Source organism: Chionomys nivalis, chromosome 4 (assembly GCF_950005125.1).
Source record: "Chionomys nivalis chromosome 4, mChiNiv1.1, whole genome shotgun sequence".
Classification (NCBI taxonomy): Eukaryota; Metazoa; Chordata; class Mammalia; order Rodentia; family Cricetidae; genus Chionomys; species Chionomys nivalis.
Window position 1 is genome coordinate 22016918 of NC_080089.1, and position 22486 is coordinate 22039403.

The following is a 22486-nucleotide window of genomic DNA, read 5'->3' on the forward strand; positions in this document are numbered from 1 at the left end:
TCATAAGATTCAAAACAAGAGACCTTGTTTTGAAAACCGTTTACAAGATGTTTGTAAGAGTTTAAGTATTTTTTAAATTATTTATAGTGGTTGTGGTTAAATTATACCTCCCACTTATGTTTATGATATAGTCTTAAAATTTGTTAGAATTTGATTTATTAACTGATAGGGGTGCATGTATGTATGTATGTGGACAAGGGTACCACAGTGCCAGTGTGGAGGTCAAAAGGCAACTTGCAAGAGTCAGTTCTCGCCTTCCACCATGTGGGTCCTGTCAGGCTCGGCAGCAAGCACCTTCCTCTGCCAAGCTATCTCACTGGCCTATGGTATGACTTCCCAATGAAAATGCTCTCTGTAGGGAAAAAAAAATATCCATTAACAATACTGTAAAGTTTTATACCTTTCCAGGTACATAGGAAGTCTTACTCCTCTGAACTTACATACGTGTGTGTGTGTGTGTGTGTGTGAACCAGGTACCACTGATCTACACTCTAGTCCCCTCAGATACTTTTTTGAAAAATATTGAAATATATCAAGTTATTAAAAACATTCTTGCTGATTATAATATTTACAAGCTGGGGGTGTAGCTCTTTTAGTACCCATTTAAAAACACATACAAACGTATACACACAGATGCATGTGCGCACATACACACACACACAGACACACACACACACACACACAGCGCTTCTGACCCTCCCTTTGGATGTTCCAGTTGAACTTTTGCTGTGTTCAGAAGACTCTGCTGTCCCCACCTCTGCCCCCACCTCCACGACTGTCCCATCTGTCACCGTTACTGGGTTACTGCTGACGTTTAGTAAGTGGTCACAATGGGTTGAGCACTGGCTTAAGGAAGTGCATCTCTTAGGCCGTTTTATTTTCCCACCACCAGGATCAGATACTGGAGCAGAAGTTCTCAACCTGTAAGTTGTGACCCCTTTGGGAGGTTGAATGCTACTTTCATGGGGGTCATATATCAGATATTGTGCATATCAGATATGTACATTACGATTCATAATGGTAGCAAAACTACAGTTATGACGTAGTAATGACATAATCTTGGTTTGGGGGTCACCACAACATGAGGAACTGTATTAAGGCCGAAGCATTAGGAAGGTTGAGAGCCACTGTGCCAGAGTTGGGGGCTTACTTTATGGTTGGAATATCGCATCGGGAAGTGAACTGTCTGCCTGACCCCACTCTTGTGCCTTTCATGTCAACTGAAGAGTCCAGTACAAGCCCTTGTCATATTGATTTCGAATCAGTGTTTTAATCTTACGTGACAGTGCTGTTGCTCTGGACTCCCAACCTGACTGCTGTTTCCTGAGATTTAAGGACAGAAACATCACTTGGAGAAAGTTGCAGATATGAACAGTAGCGCTTTATGTCAGCTTCCTAAGTTCAAAGCCTGCCTCCGACTGTCAGCTTGTCCTGCTGCATTCCCTGCATTGTTGTGGCTACTGATGTCAGTCTGGTTCATTGAAGCGTTAAAGCTGGAAACTTAAATACAGGTGATCACTTGGGCAGGTGTCCTACCTTCAGTGATACCCAAATAATCATATCTACAGTCACTCTGGAGAGTCAAAGGAATTTCTTTTAAAATCACAAGTATGTATGTATGTGTATATGTGTATTTATTTGTAGTGTGTGTGTGTGTATGTTTGTGGAGTTGGTGTCACAGCAGGTGCGTAGAGGTCAGAGTACAAATTTGGGGAGTTGGTTCTCTCCTTCCACCATGTAGGTCCCAGGGATTGAACTGAGGTTGTCAGGCTCCGTGGCAGGTGCCTTTCCCTACTTGAGCTATGTCTACAGTCTGATTCAAATAGAGTTCTTGCAAAACGTTTGAGCGTGACCTGAAAGTCAGTAAACAACAAATAGATGCTAGCTATGAGTTCCTTTCACGAGAGGGCAGAGTAGTCACTGAAAACTTTGCTTTTGGTTTTTCCCTTTTGCTGAGAGAGAGAGACGGGTGATGGCTGGTGAGGTGGCTCAGCGGATAGCAGCACCCGCTGCTGAGTGCGATGCCATGCGTTCCCTGCGGCTCCACACTATAAAGAGAACCAGCTCCCACGCGTGTGCCATGGCACACACCTGCCCAAAGTAATATAGTATGAGTTCCCTGCGGCTCCACACGATAGAAGGAACCAGCTCCTACACGTGTGCCATGGCACACACCTGCCCAAAGTAATATAGTATGAGTTCCCTGCGGCTCCACACGATAGAGAGAACCAGCTCCCACATGTGTGCCATGAGTTCCCCGGGGCTCCACACGACAGAAAGAATCAAGTCCCACACGTGTGCCATGAGTTCTCTGCGGCTCCACACGACAGAGAGAACCAGCTCCCACATGTGTGCCATGAGTTCTCTGCAGCGCCACACAACAGAGAGAACCAACTCCCACACATGTGCCATGGCACACACTTGCCCAAAGTAATACAGTATCTGCTCAAAAGAAAAACTAGCCGTGTGGGTGTGTGGTGATTCTTATAATCCCAGCCTCGAGAAGACCATGGCAAGAGTGCTCTGAGTTCACAGCCAGCCTGTCTTACATAGCAAGTTCCCCGCCAGCTCAGGTAACATAGGGGGCCCTGTCTCAGAAAACAAAAAGCCAACAAAAAAGCAAAAGAGATAAAGTCCCTGTATTGATACATGCTTGTTTCAGTTCCCCAAATAGTAAATTGCACAGCATTAGCACGAACTGAAACAAGGGTCTGGGGCCCAGGTATTACATGTGCAGAAGCCGCTCTGCCTTAGCTGTGGGATTAAATGAAAACAAGGCTTCTCTGGGATGCTCCTACCACATGATGGCACGAGGTACCTCACCACATTCCTGGGTGCTTTGCCTCACCCCCCCCCCCCCCGAATGCTTTCTTTTCTCAACTCTAGTGCTTAAAACCTGAATTCAGATCTCTTATTAAATTCCAACTTTGCTTTGAAAACAAGACAAGACCAGAATGTGAGGACTAGCTGATTTATGGATACTTCTGGCTGTTTAAGCTCTTTGATGTGGAGAGAATGATTTCCTCCTAAGCTTTGGAATGACAGCGGGAGGTCCTAAGAAAAGAAGGCTAGGGCAGAGCTGTGATGGAAGAAAGGCTCCCTTAGGTCGCCAGGCATGGGCTGAGCGTTGTCATCCAGAACTCAGAGAGCTTCAGAATCTGAAACTTTAGAGCTCTGATGTGATACCACATGTGGGATGTCCCATACCTACCTCCTCTGTCAGGTTATAGCTAAAACCCAGATACCCCGAATATGTTGCTTATAATTACACACAGGCCATGTGTGTAAGATGCATATGAAATATGAATTTAATGTTTAAAGTGGACACTTCTCCAAGACATCTGATTATGCACATGTCAGCGTTCCAAAACCTGAAATCCACAAGAGCTGACCCTAGGTGTCCTGGGCATGGGACCCTCCAACTGTACAGTGAGCCAGAGCATCTGGCCCTATCCAGCCGACTCAGAAGGTGCCTTTCACACAGTGTGATCAAATACCCCACAATAATATCCAGCTTATTGTGGTTTCGTTTGTTTGTTTTTCTTTATTGTAGCAAGCTACAAAAATCCATTCTTACAGTTTTCTTTTGTTTTGTAGCAAGAGTTGACCTCAAGCTTACAATTCCCCTGTCTCAATTTCTTCAATGCCGTCATAGTAGCTGTGTGCCATCTTGTTACCACTCTGGTAAAGGCTTTCAAGGGCATTTTCATCGATAATACGTTTTTAATTTCAAACCTTAGCCATGTCTCTTGTTACTTATTTAAATACTTTGATTTTTTTGGTGCATGATCTGATGGCCCAACAGAAGAGACCCTCTCCTCCTGTTATTTGGGGGAGGATTACTATGTTTTCTAGGCGGGCCCCATGAGGGTTTTTTTCTTCTGCCTGAATGAGAGGAAGAGAATCTTCCTTGGTTGTTGAGCAGTTCTTCTCTTTAGTCTTTCTTGCACTGAACAGCTCAGCCCCCTCTCGCTATCTTCTTTCGTCCCCTGATGCAGAGTGTGGCAGAGAATCACGTGTTCTTTAGTTTCCTCCCCTCCACTTCCTCCTCCTACTTGTTCTTTTCTTCTCTCCTCCTCCTTTTTATTTTATTTATTTATTTTTTATTGTGGCAGGGTTTCTCTGTGTAGCCCAGCTGTCCTAAAATTTGCTTTGTAGACCAGGCTTGCCCTAACTCACAGAGTTCTGGGAATGCGCTGGGGTTAAAGGCATGGGTCACCACCCCCCGGCAAAACAGCCACATTTGATGTAGCTGCTGTATTAGTTGGCCTTCAGATACTATAACAATAAACTCGAGATCATTAACTTACAACTGGTCTCCTAGTTTCCGAGGTTCTAGTCACCGTGAGAACACAGGGCAGATGGAGCAAAAGTGTTTATGTCAGGGCTAGGGAGCAAGGAGAGAAGTAGCCAGGGCACACAGCCTGGTTCAGAGGTTTCCCTGATGATCTGATGACCTCTGACTGGGCCCCGCAGAGAGCCTACCACGTCTCATGAACTGCCCTGTGGACCAAGCCGCCTTTCACAGGATATTCAACACCCTGCTTATATCAAGGGGCCACACCTTTCTAGGTACATCTCCCACTCTTGAACTCGATGACCTAACCCCTGGCTTTCTTTTGCTCTCATCAGAAGCGCTGATATAGGGTCTAGCGAATGCTTCCTCTCTGCCACATTCCTCCAGAAAGGACTTGCTTGTTTTGCTGTTCTGGGCTGTAAGAAAAGATGTACCTTAGCTGGGCTTGGTGGTTTACACACACCTGTAATTCCAGCACTCAGGAGGTGGAAGATCAGGAGTTCAAGACCGACATGGACCATATAGCAAGTTTAAGGCCAGCCTGGGCTACATGAGCCCCTCTCAAACAAACAAGAACAAAGATCTGGTATATGGGGAGGGGATATCTTCTTTCTGGTGAGCCAATTATATAATGTTACAATTTTTTTCTGTGTGTCTGGCATATATAATGAAAGTTTTTGTAGTCTATTAAATACCATTACTTCATTCAAGTAAAAATCCAATAAAACTCTAATAAAAGTGTTTAGTACATTTTTTACCACCAAACTTAAGTTTGATCATCTGGCAGTTAGTAGACTTATATAAAACCATTAGTCATGAGTGGTATAAATACTTTTAAGAAACTCCCAAATGTATTGGAGCTCATATATTTATTAACCTATGCCCCCCACCCCTTTTGAGTCAGGGTCCCATGTAGGCCAGGCTGGTCTGAACTTGCTATGTATTGGAGGCTGGCCTTGAACTCCTAATCTTCTCATTGCTACCTTCCCAGTGTTGGGCATGCGCCACCATGTCCAGTGTTATATAGTACTGGGGACTGAGGCCAGAGCTCCTGCATGCTAGGCGAACATTCTACCCAACATAATTAACTTCTTTCTTAGCAGAGGTAAAGGCCAGTGAGTGGACTTCCACTCTTGCTCTTTGATTTGTATGTGTATGTGCATATGTTAAGTGTATGTATGTGTCCTTGTTTGGGAGTGTGCACATACATGGCGCGGTGAGAAGTTAACCTCAGGTGTTGTTCCTCAGGCCCATGCATTGGTTATTTATTTATTTATTTATTTATTTATTTATTTATTTATTTTTAATACAGGATCTCTTAGTGGCCTGGAACTTGCTGATAAGGCTATGCTGGCCAAGGAACCGTCCTGTCCTGCCTTTGTTTCCCTACTGCTGAGGTCATGTCACTTGCCAGCACTCCTGGCTTTTCTACATGGGTCCTGAGGATTGAACTCAGGTTCTCATGCTTGAACAGTGAGCACTGTGCTGGCTAAGCCATCTCCCCAGCCCTTTTCTGTATCCCAGGATGGCTTGGAATTTGCTATTTGGGTCAGATTCACCTCATACTTGAAGGAAACCTGTAGCCAGTGCTGGTATTATAGACCAGCATGTCACACAGCTGGCCTTTTTTTTTTTAAGGTTTATTTATTTATTAGAAATGCAGTACTCTGTCTGCATGTACATCTGCATACTAGAAGAGGGCACCAGATCTCATTATAGATGGTTGTGAGCCACCATGTAGGTGCTGGGAATTGAACTTAGGACCCCTGGAAGAGCAGACAGCGCTCTTAACCTCTGAGCTATCTCTTCAGCCTCCCCGTCTGCCTTTTTTAGACAAGGCCTCACTATATAACTCAGACCAGCCAAAACCTTGTGGCGATTGTGCTGCCCAAGATTCTTAAAGACCAGGATTATAGCCCATGGCTGGTCTCTCGTTGTTTTGAATTTGTCGTTTTGCAATAATTTCATTAGAATGTCTTTTGAAAATTAGCATATCACACCACAGTCTCAGAAATGTCTCCCGTGACAACAATACAAATAGTATAAACCCTTACACTGACAATACTAAAACTAAACCTCAGTGTTTTTTCATTAAACTCTTTGGTAGCCTATGAAGAAAGGGGTTTCAATGTGATGTCTTATATTTTTGAGACTGGGTTTTATGCAGCCTCACTATAAGCTGAGGCTGGACATATGTTCCTGATGCTCTTGCCTCTACTTCTCAAGTGCTGGGTCACAGGTCTGAGCCACCACACCTTGATTCTAACTTTATAGTTCTTAGAAATGAATCCCATAGGAATGTCCTTATATTAGCCATTTGTGGTTCCTGCCAACCATGGATCCATTTTATATAAGCAAAATTAGTCATTTTGAGGCTATTATAGCAATATATTCACTTAATATGTAACCTAATGTAATCTTTTTTTACACTCAGCATAATGGCCTATAGATTTCTGCAAATTGTGTATGATAGTCGTGTGTGTGTGTGTGTGTGTGTGAGAGAGAGAGAGAGAGAGAGAGAGAGAGAGAGAGAGAGAGAGAGACTGAGACTAATATACAGTCTAGGATGACCTCAGACTTTCCATGTAACCCAAGTTGATCTCAAATTTGTGATCCTCCTGCCTTGCCTTCCAAATGCTGAATTACATGAGGCATTATGCCTGACTAGTCCATGGCAGGCATGACAGGTTTGTGTGTTGTATGTGCATGTGTGTATGTTGGAGCTCACCATTTTTGAGATAGACTGACCAGTGAGCCGCAGCAAGCCCCAGATATCCTCTGGGGATACACATTTGCTTGGCTTTTCACCTGGGTCCTGGGGATTTGAATTCAGGTCACAGTACCTGCACAGCAAGCACTCAGTGAACCATCTCCCAAGCCCTGTATGTCATGCTTTAAAATCCCTGAGCTGTGTTGGGACGCTATATATGCACATTGTGTCACCATTTAGATGGTTGAGGGGCCTTTTTTTTCCCTGGACAGAAATTGTGGGGGGCCAGGAAGCACCTCAAAAACTGGTCTCATGTAGCTCTCGAGCTGTTTGACTTCTTCTTTAGTTGTTAGGTAGCTTGACCTTTGCCTCAGCTCACTAGCCTGGCCACAGCTAGGGTGACTGTCTGGGGTTGGGTTGTGAGCTGAGCCAGGGTGCCTGGCACAATGCTCAGGAGTTAGGTGCCAGGTGCAGCTAAAGTCAGGCTCAGTTGTTGCTGGTGTGTGTGTGTGTGTGTGTGTGTGTGGTGAGGGAGAGCTGAGTGGCCACCACCAGATCTTGAGTTGTCAAGCAGAGGTTACTAATACAGAAACCTGGTGCTATAAGCAAACCAGGTGTTTGGGAGCTCAGCCCCTGGCACAGGGTCTGGGCACAAGCTGTTGGTAGAACTTTCACTGTCAAGCTACAGTTCCAGAGCCCTGAAACTGGTGCCAGACACAAGTGAGGCTGCTCAGGAGTTCAGAGCCAGGAGTCTGAAATGGGCATGAGCTGCTGGGACTGCCTTCCAGATCCCTGGGACCTCTTCATCTGTCAAGTGCTTTGCTCCACCCACTACCTCCCACCCCAGTCACAGTCCTAAGCCCTGTGATTTGGAGCAGTCATGGCTTTACCTTTTAGCACGGATCATAGTAGTCCCTCTGACAAGGGATGTGCTCTATCTTCCTCTGGTCAAGGCAGAAGGGGCTCACCAAGGCATGTACCAGGGGCTAAACGGCATGTACTAGGAGGCACCAGGGCAATCTTTGCATAATATCTTAAAATGTCTGTGGTGTGCTCAAGCCTGCTGGTGCCTGGCTGTGTGTGTGCCCATGGCAGTCTGGGCAGTACAGGCAAGTTCACTAATTAGCCACCCATCCTGGACGCCTTTGTTTATGCATAAGAAATAAGCATCGGGGGTGCTTACCCTGTAAACTGACAAAACTTGGCACTAACAGCAGTTTTAAAATTTCATCTTAAAAAGTTTTTACTTAGCCGGGCGGTGGTGGCACACACCTTTAATCCCAGTACTTGGGAGGGAGAGGCAGGTGGATCTCTGTGAGTTCGAGACCAGCCTGGTCTACAAGAGCTAGACAGGTTCCAAAACCACAGAGAAACCCTGTCTTGAAAGAGCAAAAAAAAAAAAAAAAAAAAAAAAAAAACCCAAAAAACAAAACAAAAAAAAAACAAAACCAAAACCAAAGACAAACAAACAAAAAACAAAAAAAACAACAACAAAAAAGGTTTTACTTATGTGTATATATGTGTATCTGTATGTAGGTTTGTGCTCATGACTGCTGTACCCACAGATGTTGAAGGAGCTGCGGGCTGCATTCCTGCCACCTAGCTTCCGGCGGCCTGGCTAGCTTATGCTCTGAAATAACAACACACAAACTGTATTCTTTTAAACACTGCTTGGCCCATTAGCTCTAGCCCTTACTGGCTAATTCTCATATCCCGATCAACCCATCTCTAATAATCTGTGTAGCACCAGTCTTACCGGGAAAGATTGAGCATGTCTGACCTGGCGGCTTGCTTCATCACATCAGCCCTGGAGAGCAGCGGCCTGGCATCTGAGCTCACTTCCTCTTCCTCCCAGCATTCTGTTCTGTTTACTCCACCCACCTATGTTCTAACCTATGAGGGCCAAGCAATTTCTTTATTAATTAACCAATGACCTTCCTCCATCATTTCCCCTTTTTCTGTTTAAACAAAAAAAGGGATGGCTTTAACTTTAACATAGCAAAATTACATATAACAAAACAGTTATCAAGTAAAAATTACAGTTACAATATTTATATCTACTTTATCTTTTACCATAACAAAGGAAAACTATAACTATAACTAACCATTCTTCAACTCCATCAAAGACTCCAGAAAGATACAATGTTACCTAAACAAACAAGCAATAAGCAACTTCCAAACTCTAGAAATGACAGAGACATCTCGCTGCCTTGACAGTTACCCAAAGTTTCTCTGTACCGTTGGGGCATCCATCTTCGGCCTACAGGCCCATAATATCCAGAGACATTTCCATGAAGCAGGAAATTTCAAAGTCAGTTCAGTCACTATCTGCTGTGTCCTGCAGAATGTCTCGCAGACTCTTTCATGAGTCAGGAACCCCGAAAGATCATCTCACCTTTAGGCAAGTTCAGCAGTCCTCTCTCTGCGGGTTCTTTGTGTCCAGTTTATGCAACAGTCCAGGCAAGAGCAGTTTCTTGCCCAAATGGCTATCAAACTCCATAAGGATCCTCTTCGATGCCCATCTTCCTCTTTAAGTAGATTAGTGCTGCCAGGAGCAGACATGTCTCATTGTCATGAAAAACCCTAAGTTATTAAAACATTAATGCCATATTCTGTAGTCTTTGAAAGATATGAAGAATGTCTATCTAAAATATATCTATGTGCATCTAGAAAATCTAACTAAGTACAAGCTTGACTATTATTGATAATTATCTATTAACAACCTATATACATTACATTTTTAAATGAACTACACAATTACAATACCTTAATCAATATCAGAAATACATATACATATAACAAAACTGACCTTAAATTAATATCAGTAAACCAAGATTCATATCAATGCAAATTATTCACATCTATATCACACAGAGGTCAGAAAAGCGTCAGATCCCCGAGGTTGAGTTTATAGGCTAGCTGTTTGGAGCTTCCTGATGTGGGTGCTGAGAGCAGAACTCAGGACCTTTGAAAGAACAGTATATGCTCTTAATCACTGAGCCATCTCTCCAGCCCTCACTAACAGCAATTTTTAACAGTGCTTGAAAAATGCTGAACATCTGTCCAGGGCTCAGGGAAAGGTGGGTCCCTCCTTTGTTGTAATAGTTTGGTGAATGACACATTGAAAGACATTTAGGGTCAGGTGTGGGAGGACTGGGGTTCAGGTCAGCCTGAGGCACATGAGACCCTGTCTGAGAACACAAAAGGAAACAAAACAACCGAACAAAAGAGACCCCCCTCCCAAAAGAAAGACCTTAAGGAAGCAAAAGTTTATTTTGTCGGTAGTCATGGTGATAGGAGGTGGATGGTCACATCCTACCTGAGTCAGGAGACTGAGAGGTACAGGCTGATGTCCAGCCGGTTTCCTCTGTGAGGAGTCTAGAGGAGTCTAGGCCATGCCCATAGGATTACTGCGGCCCACATAGAAGGTAGATCTTTTCACCTCAACTGACCCTAGAGATGCCCTCAGAGACACGCTCAGAGGTTTTCATTGGCAAGTCAGAATCTCATCAGGTGATGATCAAGATTAACCATCACACTGATGTTTGATTTTTTTTTTTTTGCAGTTCTAGGACTGAAGCCAGGACTTTGGACATGCTAGGCTCTTGTGCTCTACCACAAACTGGATCTCTAGCTCTTTAAACATTTTAACTTCTGGGACAGATTTTCCCTAAGTTGAACAAGCTCCTCCTGAATTCACTCACTCTGTAGCCCAGATTGTCCTCCTGCAGCTTCCGGGACAGCTGGGCTTGGCATTGCCACCAGGCCTGTGATAAAGGCTGTGCCGTGGCATCTCATGGCAACTTTGATTTGCCTCATCCTGACTCGTGTTGTAGAGCACCTTTTCGTGTATGGGTTGGCTATTTGTAGGTCTTTGCTGGAGAAACACCAGTTCATTTGTTTGCTCATTATTATTTATTTATCTATCTGCTCTCCTGCTTGCTTATTTATTCATTTATTTATTATCCCCGTTGAGCTGTGGAATTCTTTACATATCTTGAATGTCCTTATCAGATGACTGAGGTGCAGAAGTTTCTCTGTAGTTTGTACCTGCTGCCCTGATTAACGATCATTCACAGCTGGCGTTGCTGGAGGGGCCGAACCATAGCAGGGTTGGTAGCTACTTTTCTCCTTGTGATGACAAAGCCCCCACAGCTCAATTTGAGCAAAGAGGTGTTTACTTGGTTCATTGTTTGAATGGACAGAGGGAAGCGAAGCGCCTGGTCACGTGGTATTTGCTGTTAGGAAACAGACTTGAATGCTGGTGTTCAGCTGACATCTTCCGCTTCCATTTTCAAGTACTCTGTGACTCCAGCTTGTGGAATGGTATTATCCACTGTGCTGGTTTATTGTCAGCTTTACGTAGCTGGAGTCCTCTGGGAAGAGGGAGCCTCAGCTGAGGAGCTGCTCCCATTGAGTTGGTCTCTAGGGCATTTTCTTAGTCGTTAATTGATGTAGGAAGGCCCAGCCCACTGTAGGCGGTGCAATCCCTAGGCTGGTGGGCCTGGGTTGTGTAAGAAAAGCAGCTGAGCAAACCAGGGGAAGCTAGCCAGTGAGCAGCGTCCCAGTGTGGGCTCTGCTTCAGCTCAGGCCTCTAGGTTCCTGTCATGATCGAGCGCTACCTATAGGCGTCAGATGAACCCTGTCCTCCTGGCCTGAAGGTGGCTTCCCTCTTCAGCTAGAACTTCAAGGAAACACCCTCTGAGACATGCCCGCAGTGGATCTCCAGGCAGTTCCAAACCCAGCCAAGTCGACAAGGGCAGTTAGCACATTGCCCCTGGGTGGCATGGTTAGTTTATGTTGGGAACCCAGACTCACACAGCCTGTCTCCATTGTGTGAGATTTTCAGTATTCTCAGACAGCTTCTTGGTTTAGTTTGTATGGAAGAAAATGGGCCCGGTTTCTATGATTAGTCATGCGAAGACCAGTTCAAGAAGCAGGTGGTTCTGTGTGTTTGTTGTTTTCAGATTCCGTATCTGTGAACTTCCTTCCACCTGCTGGGAAGTTAGCTGTGATCTCGTCATCATGTTCTCAGTGCGCTTGTAGCCTTCCGTAGTTGCTTGAGAGCAGCAGGGAGGTTAATCTGCAGGATCCAGGGGACAAGGAAGTTAATCTGCAGGATCTTGGGGACAAGGAGGTTAACCTGCAGGATCCGGGGGACAAGGAGGTTAACCTGCAGGATCTGGGGACGGAAGCCACTCTCCATCTTCAGTCCTTAAGCCGTGAGCGAGTATCTTTTTTATGACTTGCTTGTCACATTTTAGAGTCATTTATGGATTTCTTATATATTTATTGTGCGCATGTGTGTGCATGCACGTGTGCTGTAGCATGCGTGGGGAGCTCCAAGGACCACTCTGGAGCTTCCTTACTTCCATCCTGAGTTTCAGGGATCCAGTTTCTGGTCCAGCTGCTGGGCCAGCTCCCCAGCTCTGTATTCTGTTTTACATGGAAGCTGTGGCTTCATAGCCAACTAATTCGATTTTATTGTTTGTGGAGACTTTATGTAACGTAATTAATTAAGGGGAAAATGTTGTTTTTTTTTTAATTTTTTTGTTTTTCAAGACAGAGTTTCTCTGTGTAGTTTTGGAGCCTGTCCTGGAACTCTCTCTGTGGACCAGACTGGCCTTAAACTCATAGGGATCCGCTGCCTCTGTCTCCTGGGTGCTGGGATTAAAGGCGTGCACCACCACACTCACTTGAAAATGTACTTCTTAAGTATTGTTTGAACCGGCCGTGAAGGAAAGTTTCATCCGCATTAGAGAAATATGTAGAAGCTGGGTATGGTGCTGCAATCCCAGTTCTTAGGTGGCTGACACAGGACAGGTACTAGGCCACCTTGGGCCTAGTGTGAGACTGTCTAAAAAAGGTAGAGGAATGCGTAATCTCCTGTTAGGTGATGCCGCATTTCCCTTGAAGAGGTGCAATATGCATTCACAAGAGTAACCTAAGAAGGGAGGGCTGGGGATGCTCATTCTATGTCAGAAATTAAGGCACTGTAGTGGCTGTCTGAGGATATACTGCAGGTACTGGACCTGCAGACCACTCTTCCTGGGGTCTCTCTCTGGGTAAGTCCCCCTTTCCACCTTGCCTTTCTTGGAGGAAGTGCCTGTACTTCCAGTGCAGAGGATATCACCGTCAGTTCTGAAAGGAAGTTGAGTATTTTGTATAGATTTCTGTGCTAGGCAGTGCTCTTCATCTGAATATTGTCCTAGAGAAAAGTTCTATTTTTTTTCCATTTTTGTGTAATTCCTTCGTCAAGTTTTCAAAAAATAGAATTAGTCCAAAATGGACCTATAGTTTCTCAGGCTAATTCATAATGATGTTGCAGAATATCTGTTTAGTGTTTGTAGCCATTGGAATCCTGTTTCCATGTTTGTGTACACATCACAGAGTTAGAGTTAAATGCAAGCGTTAATCTCAAAACTATGCAAGTTTAATTTGCTGTGCTTTAAGAGAGAACTAATTGAGCAGGGTGTGATGGAAAATGACTGTAATCCCAGCACTTGGGATGTGGAGGCACAAGGACAGGAGTTCAAGGCCCGCCTGGGACATACCAAATCCTGTCTTTTTAAAAAAAAGAAAAAAAAAAAAACAAAAAAACAAAACCAGCCGGGGGCTGGAGAGATGGCTCAGTGGTTAAGAGCATTGGCTGGTCTTCCAGAGGTCGTGAGTTTAATTCCCAGCAACCACATGGTGGCTCAAGCCATCCATAATGAGATCTAGTGTCCTCTTCTGGCATGTGGGCATACATGGAGGCAGAATGTTGTATACATAATAAATAAATAAATCTTAAAAATAAAACCCAAAAAACAGGTTTTTGTTTTAAAGATCTTTATTTTTATTTTCATTTTAAAAAAGATTTATTTATTTATTATGTATACAGTGTTCTGTCTGCATTATGTATGCAAGCCAGGCCAGAAGAGGGCACTAGATCTCATAATGGATGGTTTTGAGCCACCAAGTGGTTGCTGGGAATTGAACTCAGGTCCTCTGGAAGAGCAGCCAGTGCTCTTAACCTCTGAGCCATCTCTCCAACCCTCGGTCTTTATTTGTAAAAGTAATTTGATTATAACTAATTCACAAATAAAAACAGTGCACAGTGAGATTAAGGTAGCTGCTTAACAGATGGCAGTGATGACACACGCCTTTAATTCCAGTGCTCGGGAGGCAGAGGCAGAGGCAGGCGGATCTCTGTGAGTTCATGGCCAGCCTGGTCTATAGAGTGAGTTCCAGGATAGCCAGGGTCCCACAGAGGAACTGTCTTTAAAAACCATCCCCCGCAAGGTAGCAGTTCAAACTTAAACCCTATATATATCTATGATATATATACAGCTAGCATGGCCATTTTGAAGCCTTGTATCTTCACTTAGAGTATCTTCACTATATTTTTACTTCACTTGTCTACCACAAAAAGAGAAAAACTATGACAGAATTGAAACAAGAAAGACAGGTTGATATCTTCTTCCTCTTCCTTTTCTTCTTTTTCTTCCTCCTCTTCTTCTGGTTTTTGATGCAGGGTTTCTCTGTGGTTTTGGAGCCTGTCCTGGAACTAGCTCTTGTAGACCAGGCTGGTCTCAAACTCACAGAGATCCGCCTGCCTCTGCCTTCTGAGTGCTGGGATTAAAGGTGTGCGCCGCTACTGCCAAGCTGATATCTTCTTTAATTATGTCTGTGACCCTTTTCCTGCATTTTGTCTCTACTTTCACCTAAATTACCCTAAGTGTTGTAAGATACCCACAGTTACAATCCTCAGTAAAAACTGAGTGTGTATATATTTGTACATTGTTGACCAGAATTGGCACATGAGGGAGAATGTGTGTGTGTGTTTTCTCTGTGTGTAGAAACTAAGACTCCAGGTGATGCTAGTGGTATAATAACAAGTTCTCTGACCAGCATCATATCACACACGTGCACATACAGAGGAGTTTGTGCACATGTGTGTCAGAAATACATGACAACAGCAGAGTCCCAGTCTTCCGAGAAAGGCAGAGCTGAGCCGTGCACACAGCTGGGAGGGAGCGTTTGCTTTCTGTCCTCTTCCTTCCTAGGGACTCTGCAGTTTGAGCAGTGTCGTGCGGGTTAATATTTAATAATAGTCTTGTTAATATTTTCAGATTTTTAGCAAATAGCAAAAAGAAGCTGTTGGATTTACTGTAGAGAAAGATACATTTTAGTCTGGATTTCTGTCCTGTTTAGATTTTTAAAAGGTATAAACAGGGGTTGCAATTCCACTTGCTGTAAACAATGTTCTTTAGACTTTGTAATAGTAATAATAATGATAATAATAGGATCAACAATGACAGTGTGTTTTATCAGCACAGGCTCAGAAGCTTGTGCTTGGCCAGTTTCAGTCATTTCAGCCCTAAACTGTATCACTTTTACCGATACTGTAATTTTCAGATGTGTGGTGTGTTCGCAGATGTGCCCTGCATTCGCCTCTCTTCCTATTTTGATTTTTTGTTGTGTCTCCTCCCTGCTTGCCAAAGATTAGGATGCTTCTGGCTCCTTAAAGCTTTAAGCTTTAAGGCACTGAACAAACTACATAATACAACGTATCACATGTTGACATGAAAAAGTTTTATATTTTGTGTATGTGTGTTTCTTTTAAATCAAAAATTCCCCAAAAGTTGAATGATCGCTATCAGTCCCTGTGTTCCCTTTTTTTGGCATACTGTTCATTTCATCAGCACATTTGTTAGCTGTCAGTTTTATTTCCTTGATACTTAATTTTTGTGGTTCTTCGTAGGTTATGTATGTTAGCTACCGTCTGAAGCATAACCGGCAAGGGTTTTCTCCTGTTCTATGGGCTGTGTGCTGTTAGTTTCTTTGCTGTGCTGAAACTTTATATTTCATATAGTCCCATCTGTTGATACTTGGGGCTGGTTCCTGTGCTGTTGGTGTTCCATTCAGAAAGGTTTTGCATCTCCCAGTGTCTTTTCCCCCCAGTGTCTTTGTAAATTCTATTTTGATATATATATATATATATATATATATATATATATATATATATATGTATCTGTATCTCTCTCTCTCCTCACATATATCAAACACCCACCGTCCAGCTAGTTTTTTCATTGAAAACATTTTCATACAATGTATTTCAGTCATGTTCGTCCGATTCCCCACTCTCCAGATCCTTTCTACCTCCCTACCCATCCAACTTTATGTTCTTTTTCTTTAAAAACAAAGAAGCGCCAGGCGGTGGTGTCACATGCCTTTAATCCCAGCACTTAGAAGACAGAGGCGGGTGGATCTCTGTGAGTTCAAGGTTAGCTTGGTCTACAGAGCAAGTGCAGGATAGACTCCAAAACTACTTCATAAAACAAAAACAAAAGACCAAAAACAAAAGCAAAAACAACAACAAAAAACAAACAACCCCTCCCAAAAAACCCAAAGAAGCAAGAAACATACACTAAAAAACCCTCACAAAAACACAAATACCAGAATAAAAATAAACAAACAAAGGTCAGTAAGACAAAAAAAAATGCCTAAGTAAAGCAAAGTGAGAAAAAAATCTACATAAATACCATCAAGTTTGTTTTGTATTGGTCAACTACTCCTGGGCACGAGGTCTGCCTTGAAGTGTGCTTAGTATACCCAATGAGAGTTCACCGGAGAAAACTGATTTTTCCTTTTCAAAAGGGTGTCAAGTGCAGATAAGAGTCTTGGTTAGTGGTGAGAGCCTGCATCCACTTCCCGGGAGCTATCAGTGCTGGGACCCCATCTGGCTTGAACCTGTGCAGGCTGTGTATGTGCTGCATAGTCTCTGTGGGTTATGTGCACCCATCTGTCTGGAAAGCACAGTTCATAGTTTCCTTGGAGTCAGCATCATCTCTGGCTCTCAGGGTCTTCCCACTTCTTTCAAATAGATCCCAGAGCCTTGCAGGGAGGATTTGAGAAAGACATCCCATTTAGAGCTGAGTGCTCCCAAGTCTCTCACTCTCCCACACTGTCCAGTTCCATCTATTGCAAGAAGTTTCTCTGATGAGGACTGAGACAGCCCAGTGTCTCGAAGAACATTCTCCCTGTTCCCCTATAGCAGGTGCAACATTTCAAAAATGGTTTTAAATTAAGGTCTTTGGTGCATTTTGAATTAAGTTTTGTACAAGGTGAAAGATAAGGATCTAATTTAATTCTCTATGGGGTATTGAGTTTTGCCAGAACAGTTTGTTGAACAGGCACTCTTTCCTGTCAGAGCTTGTTGGCTTATGTCTGCATCTTCTATTCTGTCCCAGTGGTCTACCTGCCTGTTTTTATGCCAGGACCAGACTGCAGTTGTCACCGTGACTGCCGTATAGTTTGAGGCTGGGTTTTGTCAAGCTTGTGTCCTTTGAGCATTGCTTTGGCTATTTGTGTCTTTTTTTAAATTTACTTAACTTTATTTTATGTACATTGGTGTGAGGGTATCAAATCCCCTAGAACTGGAGTTACAGATGGTTGTGAGCTGCCATGTGGGGGCTGGGAATTGAACCCAGGCCCTCTGGAAGGAGGGCTGAGCCACCTCTCCAGCCCCTATTTGTGTCTTATATGAATACTTGGGTTGTTATTTTTCTGGATATGTGCAATAAGACACCAGAATATTGCTAAATACTGCATTAAATCTGTAGATTACTTTTGGTGGTATATCCATTTTTTTTGTAATATTAATTCTGTGAATCCAAAAACATAGATTTTTTTTTTACCCTCCGTTAGCACCTTTGATTTTCTTATTTAAAGCCTCGACGGTTCACTTCGTTGGTTAGGTGTATTCATAGGTACTTAATTATTACTATTTTTAAATTATGTACATATGTCTGTATGTGGGTTTATGCACCTGAGTAGTGTCAATGGCGGCCTGAAGAGGGTATCAGATTCCCTAAGTCCTGGAGTTACAGGCATTTATGAGCTACCCAATATGAGTGCTGGGAATCAGACTCAGGTCCTCTAGAAGATCAGTATGCATTCTTAACTGCTGAGCCATCTCTATGGCCCGTAGACACTTGGCATTTTTGGGAGTTATCATGAATAGGCTAGTTTCTTTCTGATATATGTGAAGGCTGTTGGTTTTTTTTTTAATACTGATTTTGTATGTTGTAGTTTTACAGTAAGTGTTTTTACATTTAAGAATTCATATAAGTAAATTATATAAGGTCTTTAAAAAGTAGAATTATGTGATCTGCAAATGGGATAATTGACTTCTTCCTTTCCATAGAGTGAATTTTTATTATAAATGAATGTTTTATTTTTAGGGTAAAAGAACATGTCCTTATTTAAAGCCCGTGATTGGTGGTCTACTGTGCTGGGAGAGAAGGAAGAATTTGACCAAGGCTGTTTGTGTTTGGCTGACGTGGACAACAGCGGAAATGGACAAGGTAAGGACTTTGTGGGTGTGTTTCTGTTTCCCCAGGGTTGAGGACTGAACTCGGGCCTCACACTTGCCAAGGAGGTTTTCCGATACTGGGCTATAGACTACATTTCCCCAGGAGCAAGGCTTTAAAGAAATGACTTGGTTTTAAAAATAAGAACTAAAGAGAACATGATGAACTACACTCTCGTAATTGTTACCTAGGTTTGACTGTGCCTCCTCCCGCTTCTTCCCCCCTCTGAGTTTAACGTTCACTAGGTAGTCCAGGCTGGCCCTGGTCACACTCCGGTCCTCCGGAGGTTGGGATCGCAAGTGTCGGGTGTTTTTTATTTTTAAAGGGACATGTAGACGGCAGACTGACAGAGTCCTCACCTCTGTTTTGTTGTTTATACCATTCTTGGTTTTGTTCATTCTGTCATATTAGTTTGGTGGAATAGACAAATCATATGGTACTTGATTTGCTACCAATTGGGGTCTTTTAAGGTAGAGCTAGTAAAATATTTAAAATTAAAAAACTCATTTTGGGAAATTATTTACAATGAAAAATGATATTTTTCCTTCCTTCCTTCCTTCCTTCCTTCCTTCCTTCCTTCCTTCCTTCCTTCCTTCCTTCCTTCCTTCCTTCCTTCCTTCCTTTCTTTCTTTCTTTTTTGAGACACGGTTTCTTTGTTTAGCATTGCCTGTCCTAGAACTAGCTCTGTGGACTGGGCTGGCCTCTCACAGAGATCTGCCTGCCTCTGCCTCCCACGTGCTGGGATTAAAGACATGTGCTACCACCCAACCATGATGTGGTTTTTAATTGAATCTGAAAACATTAATGCTATAATAAATCATGCTAATTCTGTTACTGAGGGGGAAAATCGCTCAATCCTTGCTCTCACTTTTTGGTTTGCTTTTCTGAATATTCATCTTTTAAGAGGTCTTTGAGAATGGCCTAGTTAGGGGCTGGAGAGATGGCTCAGTGGTTAAGAACACTGCCTACTCTTCCAGAGGTCCTGAGTTCAATTCCCAGCAACCACATGGTGGCTCACAGCCATCTATAATGAGACCTGGCGCCCCCTTCTGGTTTGTGGGCATACATGGAAGGAATGCTGTATACATAATAAACAAATATTAAAAAAAGAAAAAAAAAGACTGTCCTAATTCAAGCTGGGCAATGGTGGTGCACGCCTTCAATCCCAGTGCTAAGGAGGTACAGGCAGGTGAATCTCTGTGAGTTCAAGGCCAGCCTGGTCTATAGAGTGAGTTCCAGGACAGCCAGGGATACAGAAAGAAACCCTGTCTTAAAAACTATTTTTTAAAAAAGAATGGTCTAGTTCTATATTATTGCAGTATGTATGAAATTTGTACTAAGTGTAAATAGGTTCTATTTCATGAGCTCTTACTTTACAATTCAGATAATCATTGGCTTCCAAGAAAGAAAATTTAATCTGGTAATATGAATATCACTCCTTTCCTTTCAGTTTATTTCTGTTCCCTATCATGGAAATAATTAGCTAATTAGTCAGCTAAATAGTTATCTAGGGGCAAGGTGAAAAAAGCAAGTTACATTGGCAAAGTAGGAAGAGGAGGAGGAAAACCAGGAAGAGAAAGGGGAAGAGGAAGTTGAATTGCCTACCCTAAAGTCTGAGAATTCTTGTTATCTTAGGGAGTGTGGGTTGATGTGAACTGTTGAAGATATGGTCTTTTTAAGACAACAGTATCTAGTAGTCAGAATATGAGTAGAGGTTTGGAAGCAAGCACTGGCCCACCATATTTGGAATGAGACTGAGAAGGCAAGCATTAAAGTGGGGAATTTGGGACGTAGCCAGTGTTAGATTTTGAGAGGCTTTCCTGAGAGTCAGAGGTGGAGGCAGGCTTGCTTCTGTATAAAGTGTCCATAGAGCCCAGACTCATCTCCACCTCATAGAGTAGCTGAGGAGCAGCTTGAAGTTCTGATCCTTCTGCTACCAGCTCCTGAGTATTGGGATTACTGTCACATGCCACTATGTCTGCTCTTACACGATGCTGGGGATGGAACCCGGGCATTGTCCATGTAGGGCACGCTCTTTACTAAGCTACAACTCAGCTTAGAGGCAGTTTTAAATGGCAAGAGGAATGGAAGGTTCTCAGTAAGTTTAGTAGCAAGTGGTTTACTAGTGTTCTTTGCATAAAAGAGAAAACGATTAATTTTTATAACTTTCTATAAATTACATGAGTTTTCCCGAGTCTGTGTGTGGATCATGTGCACATGAGTGCAGGAGCCTGCAGTGTGCAAATGTCAGATCTCCTGTAGTGAGCCTCTTGACGTGGATGCTGAGAACCCAGCAGGGATCCTCTGCAAGAACACTACTTCTCTCCCGCTGCTAACTAGTGTTCTTGATGAGGGTGGATGAGAATTCTCTTCTAGATATGCAGTGAGTGAGTGACAGAGAGTGGGAGGTGGAGAGACCATGGCTCCTGAAAAAAAAAAACTTGCTATAAAAAGCCAAAGTAAGAAAGACGAGGACAATGCAGAGCATAGGGAGTTTTTCCCCTTGTGACAAAGACAAGAAGATAAGAAAGGAAAGTTCTTATGCCTGTTTAAATCTAATGAGCCCATTCATCCCCAATCCTTGTCCTGTCATCTCTACCAGTCTTCTTGGGACATCTGGTCTACCAGTTTCATCCTCTGTATATTGTCTTTCTGGCCCTCCAGAATTAACATAACTCAAAGCCAGCACTCAGGATACTTGCAGAGCATAAGTATTTACTTTTTCCAAGTGTGTCTGTGTAAGTAAGCTTTAGTCTTAGTCAGTGTTCTATTGCTGTGAAGAAACACCAAGACCATGGCAACTCTTATGAAAGAAAGCATTTAATTGGGACTTGATTACAGTTTCAGAGGTTTAGTCCATTATCAGATGCGGGAAGGATGGTGGCATCTAGGCAGACATGGTGCTGGAGAAGTATCTGAAAGTTCTACATCTGGATCAGCAGGCAGCAGGAAGAGAGAGTGACTGTGGTGAGCTTCTGAAACCTCAAAGCCCACCTCCAGGGACACACCTCCTCCAACAAGGCTCCTAATTCATTCAGATAGTGCCACTTTCAAGCATTAAAACCTAAGGGAGTCATTCTCATTCGAACCACCACGGTCTCTCAGAGAAAAATCCTAGGACAATTTATATTAGGGACAGGAGAGATGGCTCGGCAGTTAGTAGCATGCAGTGCTCTTCCAGAGGACAGGATTCAATTCCCAGCATCCACACGGTAGCTCACAACTGTCTGTAAACTCCAGTTCCAGGAATTTTGAGGCTTTTTTTTTTTTTTTTTTTTTTTTGCCTCTGTATGCACCAGGCACACATGTGGTACAGAAACATACATGAAGACAAAACATCTGTATATATTTTAAAAAGTTTAGGCATATGGGTTATAACAGCAAGAATCATAGCCAGACTGTCATTGTTCATGTGACTCTAAATTGACTTATGTGTGACAATGGGCAAGAAGCCACGACTTATTATAGCATCTTGAGGTGGCTCTTTTTCAGGAACCTGTAGTGTTATATTTGTAAATGAGAAAAAAAGGCCTTACTTACTATGATAAACAGAGCTTAGTGCCCTCTTAAAACTATTACTTGGGAAAGAAAAAAGAGAAAACAGAAGAGGTCTTAATGACGTTTTGTTTAATGATTCCCAGGGAATCGCATTGGAATGAATGAATGAATGAATGAATTTATCATAGCTTGAAATCTGTGGGTAAAACTTTTATTTGCAGTCTGGTTATTAAAATAGCTAGGTGTTTTCTTTCTTCTTAGGCTTTTACCTTTATGGACTTGGCCATTCTCATTGCCTCTGATTTTTAAAAATTATTATTAAAATTATTATTTTATGTGTATGGTTCTTTTTGTTTTCATGTATGTCTGTGCACCATTCATGTGTAACTTCAGATCCCTGGAACTGGAGTCACAGAGATTGTGAGCTGCTGTGTGGGTGCTGCCAATAGAACCCAGGTCTTGCAGAAGAGTGACGAGTTCTCTTAACCGCTGACCAGCTTTCCAGCCCCCACCTCTGTATTGAATTCAAATCTTGGTTATTTAGTTGTAGTAATATGAAGCGGCGGGGCTTTGTTCCGCCACCCGGCCGCCCGCATGGCTTTACCCAAAATAATTACCGGAAAC

The 22486-nt window shown here is 43.0% G+C and overlaps 1 protein-coding gene across 3 annotated transcripts in view; it reads left to right on the plus strand.

The window, feature by feature from the left end:
- The window catches only part of Bbs9 (Bardet-Biedl syndrome 9), a 426177-nt gene that overhangs the window by 1335 nt on the left and 402356 nt on the right, over window positions 1-22486 (plus strand). For all 3 annotated transcript variants that reach the window (XM_057766969.1, XM_057766971.1, XM_057766970.1), the window contains exon 2: window positions 18236-18358. In XM_057766969.1, coding sequence (XP_057622952.1) covers window positions 18247-18358 — 112 coding nt within the window. In that variant the 5' untranslated portion in view covers window positions 18236-18246. The remainder of the gene's footprint in view (window positions 1-18235; window positions 18359-22486) is intronic.